The 17,092-nt window shown below is 37.4% G+C and overlaps 2 protein-coding genes across 5 annotated transcripts in view; one reads left to right on the plus strand and one right to left on the minus strand.

The window, feature by feature from the left end:
* The first annotated feature begins 407 nt into the window (after positions 1-407).
* COA6 (cytochrome c oxidase assembly factor 6) lies at positions 408-2,255 on the plus strand. The gene is made up of 2 exons (XM_071432073.1): positions 408-696; positions 1,736-2,255. The coding sequence occupies exons 1-2, from the start codon at positions 553-555 to the stop codon at positions 1,829-1,831; spliced, it is 240 nt and encodes a 79-aa protein (XP_071288174.1). The 5' UTR covers positions 408-552; the 3' UTR covers positions 1,832-2,255.
* A 553-nt stretch (positions 2,256-2,808) lies between these two features.
* Positions 2,809-17,092, minus strand: part of TARBP1 (tRNA guanosine 2 -O-methyltransferase TARBP1) — a 32,362-nt gene continuing 18,078 nt past the window's right edge. For all 4 annotated transcript variants that reach the window (XM_071432065.1, XM_071432055.1, XM_071432044.1 and 1 more), the window contains 13 exons: positions 13,800-13,999; positions 13,578-13,649; positions 12,282-12,402; positions 11,351-11,461; positions 10,639-10,788; positions 9,405-9,491; positions 8,646-8,842; positions 8,057-8,138; positions 6,548-6,719; positions 6,114-6,305; positions 5,033-5,157; positions 4,416-4,552; positions 2,809-3,188 (listed from right to left, as the gene is read on the minus strand). In XM_071432065.1, coding sequence (XP_071288166.1) covers positions 3,023-3,188; positions 4,416-4,552; positions 5,033-5,157; positions 6,114-6,305; positions 6,548-6,719; positions 8,057-8,138; positions 8,646-8,842; positions 9,405-9,491; positions 10,639-10,788; positions 11,351-11,461; positions 12,282-12,402; positions 13,578-13,649; positions 13,800-13,999 — 1,812 coding nt within the window. In that variant the 3' untranslated portion in view covers positions 2,809-3,022. The remainder of the gene's footprint in view (positions 3,189-4,415; positions 4,553-5,032; positions 5,158-6,113; positions 6,306-6,547; positions 6,720-8,056; positions 8,139-8,645; positions 8,843-9,404; positions 9,492-10,638; positions 10,789-11,350; positions 11,462-12,281; positions 12,403-13,577; positions 13,650-13,799; positions 14,000-17,092) is intronic.

Genomic DNA, 17,092 nt, shown 5'->3' on the forward strand with positions numbered 1-17,092 from the left:
TTCGCTGAGCTGTTTGCTTAAAGCCACCATGTAGGTTGCCAGTGTTACTTCTTAAAGTGGGTGGACATTCTCTTTTGTATTCTGTATGGTGTTCCATAAAGCATTTCAAAAGGACTCAGCTTTTCTTTAGCTTGAGGTTTAGTTCGAATTCGCACTAGTGCTAGTGGAGAAGAGCTTGGGCCAGAGTAGATTAACTTCTTGCCCGAGTCTTACAATCTGCTGCTCAATCAAATGATTTATTTTCTTCAAATGATTCATTTTCTCCGAGCATCTTCTGCGACCGAGAGGCTACAGCAGCCCTGGCGGGGCCGGGACCGGGGAGAGCCAAGCGGCCGGGATGTCCGTGCCGGCACCGCGGGGCGGGACCGGCGGCGGGGCGGGACACGCCGGGGAAAGGGCGGGGATCGCTTCCGGAGCGCGACCTTGGCGGGCGGGCGGGTGAGTGCGGGGCTGTGCGGAGCTGTCCCGGGCTGTCCCAGCGGCGGCAGCGCTTTCCCCCGCAGCCGCGGCACGGCGGGCAGCGCTCGGACAGCGGCCTCGGTGTGTTCAGGGATGGCGGCGCCGACGAAGGCGGAGAGGAAGGCGTGCTGGGGGGCCCGGGACGAGTTCTGGCAGTGCCTGGACAGCCACGGGGATGACGCCGCCAAGTGCGAGAAGCTGCGCCGGGCCTTCGAGTCGCGCTGCCCGCAGCAGTGGGTGAGCTCCGGGCAGTGGGATGCTCCGTGGGGACGGCAGCTCCAGCTGCCCGCAGTGCCCAGCCCGGGCAGCCTGGGCTTGCCGTGCTGCCAGGCGGAGCTTGGTTCGCACACTTCTGGCTGGGCGGGAAAGGACGGCTCCTGACTGGCCCGGGAACTAAGAAAAGCAGTGTTAAGGGTATAATACAAAGAGAAAGGAAAATACTGTCTCAAAACTTTCAGATAAACACAGAGGGATATTGTTTTAATTAAAAAAAAAAAATGTTTTAGAAGATATTTGAAAACTTGTAGAAGTATGCAGAAATTCCTGTTTAAAGGCCAGTGCAGAAGAGAGCTGCTACGCAGGCTGTGCAGTGCATGGCATTTTAAGACTGGCATCTGATACCTTTTGCATAAAAATACCTTTTTTTCCTGCAGTGTAATTTCACAGTAAGGCATCTGCCTGCAATGTAATCCATTCATGTTGTGTTTTTTAGTTTCCTGAGCTCAAGCTGTAATTCGTTTTTAATAGACACTGCCCTTTGGTACCAGTGGTGTTTGAGGGTCTGAACAGTTCCTGTTGCAGGTAGTAGACTGAAGGCAGCTAAAAAGCCTGAGTACCTTCACAGCTGCTGCACTGACACTTTGAACAATGCATTTCTGGTGTTTGTTATCTCTAGGGATGATGGTCTCATCTGCAGGGCTTTGCACATCAGTGGTTCTAGACACAACTCAGAGGTTATGCAGGCTGCTATACCATAGAAAAGCTGCTCGACTTACCTTTGCATCACAAATAATTTTTGTTCAGAGCAGTGAAAAGAGAAAAGCATGTAAGATCCTTATGAAGTAACAGGTGGTGAACTTAAAAAAAACAGAAGTTCGATTTCAAAATGGTAAAGAACTCTCAAAAACGAACCACGCCACTCTTTAGTCTTCAACAGAAGAAACTCCTAACTAGTGTATTAAAATCCTCCTTCAGTTTAGTGATCAAAGACTGCTTACACAAAACCCCTTCCTGTTGCTAGTTTCTTATAATGAACATTGTTTCTCTTTTTAAACAGGTTAAACACTTTGACAAAAGAAGAGACTTTTTAAAATATAAAAAGAAGCTTGAAACAGAAGGATATAGTCCTCCAGAAGCTGCTGGAAAGTCTTAGGAACTCTGCTCTCAAATCAAGTCAGACTAACTATAGGAGGAAGAAGCCAGAGAAAGCAACAGAAGCTGCTTGAGTGCAAGAACTGCTAATGTAGCAGTCTCCCTGAAATGCAGACTGCTCTTCTTGTTGCCAGGTCTCACATGTCTGCTAAAAAAGGGGTCATGGACAGCTTTTTGATGAGTTTAAGTCAAAGAAATATGGTGCAAGGCTGTTCACAGATTTAAGGGTTTGAATGTATAATTAGTAAAATTGTTTCACAGGAATAAGTGATTATTTAATATTGCTATGTACATATTCTAAAGAGAAAATGAAATTGTTTTTCCGTAAGTGACCCACCCTCTTCCTAAATTAAAAAAGTCCATTCCAACTTGCCTTTCTTGTCGAAAACAGTGGGTTGTATAATAAAATTTGTATTTGTCATTTACCAAGTATTTCAAAGTGTTTTAAAATACAGTTTAAGTCAGATATTAACTTATACAACAGTGGTCACTAGAAGACCTAAAGCATCCTGTGCATATGATATGTAACTCACTGTTTGGAGGATGCTCTTTTTTTTTAAGCAATAGGAATTTTTACACTGGTGATAGGTTTTCAGTCAGTATCTCTACTAGAAGTATGTCCACTTATTTATGACAATTCTCACATTATGGCCTTTTGTAGAATTAGATTTACCTTAGTGATGCAGCTTTATTTAAAGGTACAGACTGTTTACAGCAGGATTAATACTTGTGACTGTAGAAGGCATTTAAACAAGGAGCAGGATTGAATGCAATTATGTAAGTGGAGTTACCTTCCAAAAATCATATAACCTAGTATATCTAGGTGCTGGAATCATTGAATACTATGGTTAAAGGCACAACTTCAATTTCAAGCACAGTCACCACAACTGAAGTTCCTGCAGTAAAAATCCTGTGTTCTGAATTCGAGATTGTACACAGTACTGTGCTGACATTCAGCAGAAAAAACACACACACCACTTGCAATATAAATAGTATTTATTTCCAATACAACAATTTAAGGAGGTAAAGTATTAAGGCATTTAAAAGTCACTCTGAACACTGGAGAGAACAGAACATGCAAAGTTAAGAATCCTCGTTCACCCTGAGTTTGTATCTCATCTATCCAGAACTTCATGTGGTAGCACCGTAGGAAGCCATCCAGCTGTACAGTAAGGCACCAGACTCTGGGCAGTCATTGCTGCTGTTTTTGCTTGATCACTTGTTGTCTTGTGTACTCCCAGATCAGCAGAGCCCCGCTCACATGGACATTGAGGGACCGGATAATGCCCTGCTGAGGAATTTCCACACAGACATCCAGGTGGTGAATCAGGTTGGCTGGGATTCCCTCATGTTCGTTTCTAGGGAAGAAGAAACAGTAACTCGTATCTGAGAGAGGGCATGTGTGTTTCAGAAAGCAAAAAATACAAATGTCAAAACAGCATCCAAACACCTCTTGATAAATGCCACATCTGCCTACGGGGTAAGGCACAATTTCTTGTCACTTCTGATGACAAGAAATTAATTGTTTAAAAACAGTAATACATTACAAAGAAAACACGGAGAGAGCTGACTTAACTTTTGATGTAAAAAACCTGGTGGAAGACTCAGTTTTCAGTTCACTGGTCAAGCAGTAGCTGAGCACCCAGCATAAAGACTCTCTGCTTTTGTTTTTAAACCATATATAGTGAAATCAACATAGTATGAAGCTGCTGGCACAGCAGGAAAATTCAACTGCCCACTTTACATTCCAGTCTTGGCAGAAAGGAATGTCCAAACTGAGCACACCAGAGAATACTGAAGTTTACTGGTAATTAAAACTGTTATTTTTAATTAGAATAGAACAAAGTGATTATGAGCACTCCATTCTGAAGACAAGCTACATGTAAAGAAGTTGGAAAAAAATCTTTGTCCTAAGAGGATAGCCAGGCCCTTCTTCCTGGTCTCACTCAATAGCCCTGCAATGCCAGGAGCTTTCTCACTGCTATGTGCTTTACTGCAGATTTCTTTTGAATAGCCTCCCCACCTTTGTATCACATCTGAGGCTTGTCTGCTTATACAACCTGAGAACTGCTTTTCTCTGAAGTTGTCCCATGTTCTGCTTGTACTGCAAAAACTTGCTACTTCACCTTGTGCCTCTCATCCTGACCTTTTAAATCACCTCCCAGCCATGCACACTCAGTCTGCTCCAGCCCTCCTCACCGAGCTCAGCAGAACAAACGCAGCCTCCTCCTCCTCACTGAGCTCACAACCCACAGCCCACACAGACAGGGCCCTACACAACTAAACTGAACAGATGGTGTCTCCAGCACTCCCAGAAAAATACAACCCATGCTGTTGCTACCTTTGCCCCTTATTAAAAGGTGGTACAGTGTATGCATAGGTTATTAAATATGAGAAGGGTCATTCAGTAGATAGCAATACTTGGTGGTCTTTGGCACACAAAGCCAAGGACTGCTCTTTCCATGATCATTTCCCATTCCAGAATCACCTTCACTGGTGTCACTTGGTTTTCATGTGATAAAACTCTGACTAGAGAAAGGGATGGACTGCAAGAGGTGGGTTTACAAAACAGTGTGTGCTCTTACCCCAGCAATAATAGTGATTTCTCTGGGAAGCAATATTCTGTAAGATCAAAACTTTTAGCTGTTTGCTCCACACCAATAATAGTGTAGCCTTCTGTTTTTTTCTGCTGTAAATAATCAACAAGCTGAGATGGTTTCACCTGTGCATTAAAAGTAGAGAGAAATATGAAAATATATAAATATCACCTTTTGTAAACTTCTGAAATTATTGTAAAAAAAAAAAAACCAAAACAATTTACTTGGACACTTTTTAAGATAAATGACTTTCATCCCCAAAGACTCTGTCCATATAAATAGCTTAACATTTTAAAAGCTCTTCAGCAGTAGCACAAAAATTTAATGGCAAAAATACCCCCACCAATACAATGAAGAAAGATGTAACAATTACAACTCACACAATCAGTTTACCACAGCAATAAGAAGTTGCAAATATTTTCTAAATTCTTTTTTATAAGTTTGACCCCAAACATGCAAGATTAAGTGTCAGAGATAACAGCAGGAGCTTCCATTAAACAAAAAGATATTTTTTTCAAGACAAAAAATGTAAGGCTCTGAATTATGCATCTGACAAACTGAAGATTCTGAGCACATTTTTTAGCTATTAAAACATTTCCATTCACCTCGACAAGGGGGAGCCACTGCTCTGCAGAAACACTCAGATGCTGAAACTGCTTATCCTGTACATAATGAAGACTGCCAACAACTAGTGCAGATGCCCCAAATATTTCACTTGTACGACATAAACCTACAAAAACAAGAAATAAAGTGATTTTTGTGTAGAAAATGAACACCAAGCCAGAACACTGAGTGAAAATGACAGAGAATGCAAATGAGAAATGGCTACTTTAGTCATCTATTTTTAATTAGTTTCAGGTCTTCCAAGCCACATCTTGTTCCATATAAATTACAGGAAAAAAGTGTTTTGTAATTTAGCAGAAAGATAAAAATTAGAAAAGCGCTGTGTCTTGCCAACATGCTTTTACAATACTAATTATACAAAGTAAGGAGTCAAGTGTCCAAGCCTTAGCAAGGATGGATGGTTTGACACATCCACACACCTGTTAAATGACAGAGGATGACACATCACAGCATTACAGTGCAGACAGCAATAGCCTGTGGGCTTTTCATTACTCACTGCAGTTACTGAAACTGCTAACATCAAACACAAATGGCAATAAAGTATTTGCAGGATTTATTATGTCACAGCTGACACATCGTGAAGGCAGTTCTTAATGGGGAAATGGGACCCTGCTGTCCAACAGACATGAGAATCTTGTACATTTACAAGATTTGGCTTAATTGTTACAGAAAAAAAATGCAAAAGCAAGTAATTTCTTCTAATTGCATACACAGTTGAAAAACTCAACTGTAGCAAATACAGAATTAGCAAGAAACTGAGCATGTTTGTTTAAAAACAGTAATACATTACAAAGAAAGCATGGAGAGAGCTGACTTAACTTAGTAGCAAAATTCTACTTCGTTAATGCATGCTATGTGCAAGTTCTTCTTTTTTTTTCCTTAAAATGTAACTGTAGAAGGCCCCTTTCTTTGGCTACCAGTTTCTTTTAGGATAATGATCTATTCTTCTGAGCAGTACTTAGATAATTTTCTAATTATCAACATAAAATGAAATTAACTTCTATTCTCTAAGTGTGCTCCAAGGTCTAAAATAAAAGTTTGACTATGTGCAATCAACCTTACCTCCTAAATTGGTAGGTTTATCAATAAGTGAAGCCACCACAATCAATCTGCTGTTTGATTTGCCAAGTTTAGCAGCACGATCCTGAAATGCCATTTCCAAGTCTAAACTAGGAGTACTGTTCTTCCAGGGTATAATCTTCTTCTGAACATCAGTCCACTCTGTCTGGCTGTCTGCTTCAGCCAAATGTGAACCTGTAACAACAAACTGTATGTTCATACGGATATGCAAGTGGGAGTGAAACTAGTGCTTCAATAAAGAAGATAATCCAAATGGTAATACTCAAAATTCATGATCTACTGTTATTTTATGGGACATGTTCTGCTCACATAGATGCAAGTTTACTTCAGCTGAAAACCAGAGGTCAGACTGAATACAGATGTGCACAGCTACCCCATACAAATAATTAAATTACTACAGATGGGCTATATGTTACCCATGTCTTGCTGAGCCCAGTCACTTGGTTTCAGCTCACGAAGCTCTGTTCGGGAGTGGCACCACTGAAACGCTGCTGGCAAAGGAATGTCAGTGAATCTGCCAAATCTAGAGAGGGAGATCCATTCATCCTCAGCCAGTTCCGAAAGGCGGGGAAGAATGTAAAATATTGTCTGCAATGGAACACAGTGTTATCAGCAGGGAGTCACTAAAGCAAACAAAAATAGATAATTAATGGAACATGTCTACTATCTAGCCTCCTGTGTGTTAATACTTGTTTTTTCTTGGTACTTAATACAGCTTACCAGTATATCTCTCAATATTCATAACCTTGCTTAGAGTGCTATCCAAAACTTCCATAAATCTAGACTTATTGTCTAACTAAACTTTTCCTGAGGATCTGCACTGATTACTGTACTGAAATTCTAGAATTCCAAAGAATTAACACTATGCTTCTCAGCACAAGGGTCTAGAGAAAATCTTGTATGTGTAACACTGAAGAGTTGCCAAGCACTCTTAGGACTTTCTAGTAAAGGATGCAGATTTATTTAATGTCAAAAGAAAAACAGTTGAAAGCATTAAGATCTAATGGTAAAATCCAGCTCAGCACAACCAATACATCTAGCTAACCACGATTTATCAAGGAGGAAAAAGCACACATTCCAAGGGAAAGACTGAGGAAGTCAAAGAATTTAAAATCCAGATTTTGTTTATCCCAATGTGCCCTTCAAGACAAAGGTGAAGATGTCCTTTGTCTTGAATACATTTAAATGCTTCACAAGTATTAGTCTTGCTTTGTTGGGTTTTTTCCTCCTGTTAAGGACTTTTACTTTCAACTGTTCAGCATATTTGTGTTCACAAAAATATTTCACAGAACAACAGCTAAAAGAAGAAAAAATTTCTTCTGTTAAAGATGGCACTGTTTCTGCAAAAACATATACCCCATTCATATCCATGAATAACCTGTATTTTGACCTTAGTTCTTCTGTCTCTTCTATTGATCTGCACCCTTATTTTTGCCTTCCTTCCATTTTCAATGATGAAAACGTTTATTCAGCTGTTAGTTATTTGAGCTGTATCAGAAAAGGTGGCTGAAAAAGGTGCTCTGGAAGTGATGTATCTCTATCCCATTTGCATCAAACAATCCAGCTAAGCAACCTCAAGTAACTTCTGGGAACAGATGCCTTAAAAATCCTAATAAACTACCTCAACTAAGTAGATGTTCTTCAGTTACTAGAATGAACCTTTCCAGTCACAAATATAAAACCTGATTAATTCCCACAGATAGGCACATTCATCACCCATATCTCTTCCTAACTGACCTGGGTTTTTAACACAGTATCAAGTAGGAAAACTAAGATGCAATCTCAGTCTAAAGCCCATCACAATCTGGGTGAAGTAATTTTTTGGGGGTTTAAATGAATAATAGTTGATAATTTCATCCCACATTAGAAGATACCAAAAAAGATAAAAATACAATTGCAAAACTAGACAAATAGTGTGGTCTTGCCTCTAGACTATAATCCTCAACTGGATGAAATGTTGCAAAGAAGAAGTGATCTTGGATTCGCTGCCAGTTCCTTCTGGCATTCCTGCAAGTGCAGAAAGTAATGTAAGATACATTTAAAAAGCAAGGTAAATTAAATTTAAAAATTCAATCATAAAATTGGCATAAGGGAACCTAATTTATTTACTGTATCCTGTACAGGAAAGAAAATACTTCAACAATTAAGTAAGGGCCCATTTTTAAAAAATTACAGCATTCAGAAAATAAGCTTTACTCATGTTTCAAGAAAGGCCCAAAAGAAAGACACATCTCCAAATTCTATTATCAAAAGGAGTGAGTTTGGCAAGAAGTATCCCATGGAAATTGGATACTAGCTTATGGTTCAGTGTCAGATTTTAGCTGTTAAAAAAAACCAACTAAGTCAAGACTCTTCCCTTTGCTGCTTTTTTTCCGTATCATCTCTCCCCATACCAACTTCTTTTTAAATAGTAATAAAAACCCCCATAAAAATTATCAAGTGCCAATTTAGAAAATGTAACTTGCTGCAAATGGCTCAGAAGAACAATGTTAAGCCGTAAACAATGTTACTAACCCTGTGCCGTGCATGTTTTCCACTTGTTGAAGGCTAGATTCAATAACTGGTGTCAGAGCTTCAAATTCTTCCACATGCAGCATTCTGCACATAGCCCAGATTTTTTTAAGGGCAATTAATGCATAAAGTCGAACGCTGAAATTATGGCTGAAACACCACTGCAGAACAACTATGAGGGCTTTCTTCAAAGCTGGCTTCTAAAGAAGCAAAGACAAAGAAGCTTCTTTCATGTTAAGTTTTAATGTACAGTTCAGAAGTTATGAGTGGCCCAAGAAAAAGTTCCTCAAAAGATATCCTTTTGGAAATCACAAAGCTTTAAAATTATATTAATTTCCTTCTTTCCATCTCATCAGGACAAAACCTACAGCCTCACTTGTTCTTTGAAAAGGTATTCGTTTGCTCTAAAAATCATTATTCTGCCTACAAGGAAACCTCTACTTACTTTGATTAAAAGAGCAGCAAGAACAACAAACCCAGGTGCATCCACATGTTTATGTAAAACTGGGGTAGCTATTCTAGAAAAGTTCACAGGTAATCAGGCTCTATGTATCCAGAACACCTGCCAAGTTAGCTAATTTTCCAAAGTCCAATATTTTACAGATGTGACAGGAAGAGTTGGTGTTTTGCATAACAAAGGATACCTTAGTAGGAAGTAGGTATTAAAGAGATACTTAACCATTTTGGCAGCCTATTTTCAATTCTGAACTCTGTATAAGCACTGGAAGTGAATAAAGAATGAACATTCTTTGAGAAATGTACCTTCTCTGGGGTATTTTGAAGAATGATGTCAAAGTGGGCCAACACTGATAAAAATGTGCAGATGCTTTTTTTAAGCTTGTCTTCATCCTAAAGTAAAAGTATGTAGTACGTAAAAAAGAATGTAACAAGAGATATGCATATATAAAATGGTTTTATACTGTATGCATTTTCACACCATGTTCTGCACATGCAATAATAATGACACTATTAAAAATCTACTTGTTTCCACAGCCAAATTTCTGATGATACAAGGTCAATATTATTAGGATTTAATTCTTCCTACCATGTTATTTGCTTTTTCTTAACACATCAATCAGAATGAAGTATATAGTGGTATAAGTGAGCTAAAATTGAAGCCAAGTTCACTGTATTCCCCCAGGAATGCAAAAGATCAGCACCATTCCACAGCCTCTTGCCTGGGGCTCCCACTACCCAGAGCTCAATCTGCAGCACACACTGCAGTTGCACACAGAGCCACCTGCACTAAATGTATTCCTCAACACCAAGAGAGCCTCTGAAAATGCAATCTGTATTCCTTTCTCATAAATCTATGTGTTTTCTGCCTGCCTTGATGGTTTGAATGGGCCCACTGTGATAGTACATTTGTTATTATCAGCATGAAATCACTTTGATCCAACAAATTATCATCTGCTAAAAGGACAGCAATTCCAACAGCCCGAGCTTTTGGAAGGAACTCTGAAACAGTCAGCTCTCCTCAGTCAACCTTTTCACAACTTTTGGGTATCATCACTCAAACCCTGCTCCAGTTCTAAAATCTCATTACAGAACTCCACTGTGAGAGAAGTCCATATTAAAAACTGTAAATTGAATATGTGTTATACAAGTCATGTTCTCACTGACAAAGAATATGGGACAAAAAAAAAAAAAGGTGGGCTGTGGAAACCACAAGTAACTCAGACCTCCAGACCCAGGATCTACAGTGTCCATGTGGTCCTGATGGCTCTTATATTGGACTAGTCTTGACTCACTATACCAGCTCCACTCTGCCCAGAATAAAACATCATAAAAGGAAATCTCTCAACAGGAAGAAGTGACTTTTCTTTGGCCAATTTTAGGTGTCTCAGATTATTGCTCAGACTCACAAGCTAAACTGCTCAGCAGCCCTCTGCTTTTAAAGGAAGACTGGAACACACAAAAAATAAGGTATGGGGTTACAAACTGTACCCTCTTTGTTCAAATTACTCTCCAAATGAATGCCAAAGGTCTTACTTACATAGCAAAAGCAATCCCAGAATTTATCAAGGAATTGGGGATATTTATGTAGAGTCAAGATAACAATCCATTCTATGAAGTATTTCACAGATGCCTGATTATTACTGAATCCAGCCTGAAAAACTCTGTCAAGAGTTCCACTCAAAAAATTCTGAGAAAACAAAATCAGGCAATCCTTTAGTATATTACTACAGTTATTTCCATGAAGAAAAATAAATAAAAGAACATTCTCACCTTTATCAAAATATTAGCTAAATTTTTCAAGCTGCAAATTACAACATCTTAAAACCATCTAATTTCTTTATTATACTTTGCAAATATTTTCTTATGAAGCAGCATTTGATGAAAGTAACACTTGCCAATTTCTTGACTGCTCATAAACTAGCAACGTTTTTACTAAATGAAAAGCTTTCAATCAGATAGTCAGCACAAACATTTAGTTAGCTTTAACAGGAACAATCTGGCCTCCTAAAACTCACAAATCTAAGAATCAGTTTGCAATGTCCTCTAGAAATGCATGATAAATCCATGATTTCAGAAAAAGAATTAAACTACACAAAATTTCTACAACACAGAACTTCCACATCAGCCACAGGTTACATGCCTTTTATACCCTGCTGTAATTTAACATGTGCAGCTTGCATGACACCAAATTAGGTCTTGAAAGTAGGTATGTATTTATTTATTTAAAAATTAATTGTAAAGAGCAATACCTGGTTAAGCTTTGGGAGAAGAACGAGGAGTGTCTGCCATACCCGGTTTTTAATTCTATGCTGCAAAGAGTTTGCATAATAGCGTGTTCTAGACCTAGACACCAGCTCATCCTGAAAGAGAATTGAAAGGTTTATTGCCTATTCTTCCTTTAGATTTGAATACATGTAAATACACTTTTCTGTACTAAGAAAGCAGCATCTACTACACAGATAGGATCAGCACTGAACATAAGCTTAGGAAAATATATTTACTTAATTTATTAAGAATTAAATTCTGAAGCTTATAATTAAACAATAAAGTAAGCAAATAGCTACTAAAGCTCACTTTTCCCTGCTTGGTGGGGAACACATCTCACAACACAAATATTAATCATTTCTCTGCAGTACTTAATTGAGAGGAATGAGGGACCCACACATTCCTAGTTCTTCAGACAAAAGCAGGATTCAACAGTACCAGAACGTATGGGTGATGTTCTAATAGCAGCTGCAGTAATTTTGACTTCAGACTCCTGCCACTGCATAAGTAGCTATGATATAAACAAAAATTGGACTCCAACCTTCTCCATCATTTCTATATATAAAGGTATTCTATGGAGACAGTAGCTCTCTCAATTTAAGAGGTAGTCTGCAATAGTTAAAGTGAAATGCAGTGCTTCAGAATGCAGCCTAAAGGAAGATTCTTAATGGAACACTGGTTACAATTTGGATAATGTTCCAGAAAGCCAAAATATCCCCTAAAAAGAGTGAAATAAATGCAAAAGGCAATTTTTATTTGTTCTGGTTGAATTAACTTCTCATAACAAAGAAAAGCATATTACTTGGCAAATCTAGAGTCTACACAAACAACCATAAATGCATCCTGGCAACGGTAAATATTTTGCATTTTACCAGTTGTACTAACAGTGCATTTATATACCAAGAGAAATTTTACCTTATCAAGTAGTTTGATGAAAATGTCTTCCATAAACCTCTTATGCAAGATATTTGTTCCATCCAACAAGCACAGAAATTTAACAGCACAAATGCGAACAAAGTGATCATCTCGATTTGTACTGTAAAATATTAATAAAAATAAAAATCAAACTCTACTTGTTTAGACATAAAGATAATTTCTAAATTATAAAAAAGCACCAAATATCATCTGGAACATACAGCCATCAATTTGTCTACAGTGAGACAACATGAAAATACCCAGAACTGGCATTTTAAAATCTGTTCATCATTGGTGATGAAAAAAATTAGTGAGTTCAAAACCTGACCCCCTGACCCTGACCCTATCTAGAGTTCTTTAGTAACATCTAGGTGTTTAAAAAACTTTTCTATAGAAAAAGCTGCATCAGAAAGTTTTTTAAATTTTGTGCCTGTAAACTGTAATCTTCTAACAACTAATTTATGCTTACAGTTTGGTCAAATATCTAGTCCCAAACAACACTTCATTCCTATTAGCTAAGTACAGGCATCCAGAATAATTCATGGCAAGAGTAAAATTAATGACATTATAGGCTGTGACAGCTGCAGAGCATCACAAGAAAATACATGATTACCAAAAAAGCTCTTGGAGAAAATACAGAGTAGTGAACTTTTGCAGCAGATTATTTTTAGAAGTTCAGGTTTTATAAACCACTAACATTTCTGAAAACAAGGTGAAATAACTTTTTCTCTGAATTTCTTCCACTGAATAAAAATGGGAGTGAAACTATAAAAAAAAAATCGAAAAAATCAACAATCCAGTAGCAAACATCCCCATTTCAAAGGCTGGAGGCAGAACCTTTGGGCAGTACACAGTAGAAAAGGGCTTGCAAACAATGGTAAAAAGGTGGCTCAAAATCTGGTTGCATTAAAACCTGAGTTTTTTAACTGTCTTTCTTAAAATGACAAGGTATGTATTAGCTCAGCATCCTAAAAATATTACTTTATTGAGGTGAGACAATGAGGAAGTAGTTATTTCAGCCACAGTAAGATTAAAAGTGAAAAATATTTTTCTGAAAATCCATTTTTCTACAGTTTGTATTTGAATTATCAATATAATGTGATATACAACCCTTTTCCCAGTCTTTTAAAAGGTTATGAATATATTCCTTGTGAATCCCCTTCAACCCATGATATCCTATGACTATATGATAAGCCTGACTTCAAAATCAGCATCTTTACTCTCAGAGCCAAAGACAACCAGGACAAAGACACAGTTCACACCAAATACTGTAAGATGTATCCTCAAAAGCATTACCTTTCTGTAACAACATTTGCTGCACATTTTTCTCCAAGGTTTTCTATGAAGGCATGCACATCCTGAATGTGTCTTCAGAGATGAAAGAAGACATAGCAACAAAATTAGCAGAGTAACATACAAAATCTGTTTTCAGTTTTTCAATAGTCATCTCAAAGTTGAAAAGAAAAAAAAAAACACACAAAATTTTAAAATAGAAATCACAAGTATGTTTTTGTATACCTTTGATCTTTCCTAAATACAGTTCCAAAGACACAAGCCTCAGTGATAAGTTCACTATAATTTCCAGCATTTAAGAAAGCATTTGTCAAGGCACTTCTCTCATCAACAGTGGGAAATATCCAAGACTGACAACAATGACTAAGGATTACATTGAAGACTCCAGTCTTTGTAGTGGACAGATCTATGAGCTTGAAAATTATCTGAAAATAAGAAATAAAAGATTCAAAATCTAGTTTTCAGAAGTGCCAGATCTATTAGAAAAAAATTGCAGTGATATTATTTTAATAGGTCTCATGGTCTTTTGCATCCTATCTCTGCTCAGGTAAATGCTGTCTTCAACCTGTTTATAATTCCCTGATATAAGAGCAGGTGAATGGGCAACAATTGGCCCAGTATATACTTATAAACCAGAACTGATCTTTGCTTAAACAGATAAAATGCCAGATGCTTTAATCAAATCTCCTGGTAAGTGGAACAAATGAGCCAGGGCTTATGTCATGAGAACAAACCTAGTGTTTTAATCAATCCTTATACCAATTTACAAAAAAAAAATTAAACATAAAGCAAAATTTCTTATATAAGTTGCCATATCACTAGTTCTGTTCTTTAAGGAGGATTACATTCATGTTCATATTTAAGTTAAAAGTTCATATTTAAGTTAAAGTGCAAAAGTGTCTTTGTACCATTTATTTTTTGTTTTTAAGGAGGGCATATTTATGATATTTGAAACTGCTATCTAAAGCTTCTCCAAAAAAAAAACCAAGAAAAACAAAACAAGAAAAATGGCCCCAAAACATTTCTTTCCCTTCCTTAGGGTAAGTGCAAGAGTAAATTTCACATACAAAATAAATTTTGTTTCTAAGAAATTGCAAGCATCTGGGAGAGGGCAGGGAGATAGAGAATGAACAGGTAAGGCTTTCTAAGAATTCCTTTTTAGACATCAGTTAGAGCTGTCCATGAAAATCATTTTTCAGAAGCTCCTAATAGACAAAGCTGCTTTGCTTCCCTGCACTGAAATGACAGTCTTGATAATGTGAAAATTCTTTGTCAGTAATGCTGATTTCATAGAGAAAGTTGTTCTGAATTGTTAAGCATTAAAGCACCAAGAAGCTCATGAAGAACTTAAAACTGAAATACTGCAATGCAGTCTGGAGGAACACTTGCTGGAAAGAAAGCTCTACCCTAGTAGCATATAGGGTTTTTACCAAGATTTCAAACCTATTTTCCAGTGCAAAGACAGGTATTGTAACTTTCCTAGTAATTCCAAAACTGAGTTATTGTTTCACCTGTAGGGAAGCAGCACAGCATTTACTATGTGTTTCTCAATCCTGAAATTTTTTTCAGCTGTTTCACTAATATAGTAGAAGTTCAGGACACACAAAAGAAATTTAAGGTATTTAAGTTCTAGCATAATTAACATAAGAATAATCACAAAGAAAAAAGAAGAGTGTGGCAGAAGAAATTAATCTAAAGATGACAGTGCTCTGGGCACCTTCTGTGGAAGCCCTTCTCAGTATTACCATAGCAATATTCCCTTTTTTGACTGAAAAATACCCCTTTGTTCCACCCCTTCCAACTATTAAAAAGACAGAGTGCACTGTGGTAAACAAAATTAAAATTGTGCTTCTGTGACAAATCAACATCAGGCAGGTCCATATTTTCTTCTCTTTAGCTACAATTGCACAGTGGGTCAATGGCACAGGGACTGTCGAGGGCTGGAATAAGAATATACATAAGTAGGCACTTGCTTGGGAACTTTATCTTCATTTTCTTATGAAGGGGCAGAAGGTGGCTCGACCAGAAGCCCTTTGTTGAGTATAGGAGACCTTCATTAGCTCCTTGATGCCTGCTGCCATGGTATGTCCCACTGCAGACAATGGGATAGCTGTCACATGGACTCAACACTCTCAACATTGGCAAAACACACCTTACATAATGCTTGAAATACTAATGCTGAAGTTAAGGCAGTAATTGTAAGAATTTAAACAGGTTTTACGATCAAGAAAAATAAAATACTAACTATAGCTCATTAGTTATTGCAACACTGAGCATACAATTAGCTGTTACAGATATTCATGAAAAGTAAAAGCCAACCAACTTCTACAACAGAAGAGATAATTTATCATCTTTACATACATTTCTTATTTTGGCCTGGGTCCAGAGGGAGACTGCAAATGCAAAGTGTTTAAAATAAAGAATTGTAACATTCATTTGAATCAAGTTTTCAAAAAAAAAACAAAGAAAATAATTGGGGCTACATTTCAAGGTAATGAAGACTAATACAGATATATCACAGCAGTTTTAAACAGCTAGAAAGTGTCAATTTCTGTATTTTATTAAAAGCAATTTTGCTGCGTCTGGGCTGAAAATAAATTTGAGACATTTGCTATTACTTACAGTTATGAGTGTGACACCAGGGCAGGGCTACTTATGGTGGCTTCAAAGGAAAAGTGCAACCCCTCCCAGTGTGATTTTTGTGCTAAGAGCAAAGCAGCACATGTGGTTCTAAATCTAACAGACAAATACACTGGTAGATAGCTCACAATGTATTACTAAAGTCTTGCACTCACTGTGGACTGTTCTGTACAAATATTTAATTAATACTTAGAGGGAAAAAAAAAAGAAAAAATCCCCAGGAAAGATTATGTAAAAAGAAACAGCTAACAACTTTGCAGTGTATAAAGCCAATAGGAACCAACATCCCAGTACTGAATATGGTTTTCTGGACTTAATCAAAAAAAGAACACCACGACACATGCAAGAACTCTTGGAGTTCTGGCAGCTGCATAAATCTTAAAAAAGAAGAATAAAGATTGCATTTTTCTCCTTAACTCTGGAAGCAGGTCTCCCATGCAGTATTAAACTGAACTCTAAGGTGACTGTGTGGTTTTTTTTTCCTACACTTGGACTAACAGAGGAAAAGAAACCTTTAAAGAAGCAGTAAAAATGCTTTATTCAAGAGCATCTACAAAATTTTGAACTGTTCTAGCTTTTCATCTAAGACACCATTTTCATAAAGAGTAAACTATTAGAAAAAGGCATCATTTTCCCAGAATATTAATAGTTTATGACAGTTCAGGTGTCAAATCCGAAACAAAATAGTCAAGAGGAAGGGGAAGTTTATTTTTATGTAAAAATAAAATAAATGAAAAAAACTAATTTTACTGCATGCAGAAGATAGGGAACAGTCTAAAAAAAATCAAAGACACAGTACTTTTCATTTTCTGTGCCACAAGATGAAACAATATCTTTGTTTATCTTCAATCTTATTCTAAGGTCTTTTATCTTAACAC

Source organism: Agelaius tricolor, unplaced genomic scaffold (genome assembly GCF_023055355.1).
Source record: "Agelaius tricolor isolate 1412-34295 unplaced genomic scaffold, bAgeTri1.0.p SCAF_1, whole genome shotgun sequence".
In the NCBI taxonomy this organism is placed as follows: Eukaryota; Metazoa; Chordata; class Aves; order Passeriformes; family Icteridae; genus Agelaius; species Agelaius tricolor.

What these genes read in the sequence shown, in the direction of transcription:
- COA6 (XM_071432073.1), top strand. Translation starts at nt 553, where the DNA reads ATGGCGGCGCCGACGAAGGCGGAGAGGAAGGCGTGCTGGGGGGCCCGG. An exon ending in CGCGCTGCCCGCAGCAGTGG is followed by an intron (nt 697 to 1,735) that starts GTGAGCTCCGGG and finishes CTTTTTAAACAG; the next exon opens with GTTAAACACTTTGACAAAAG.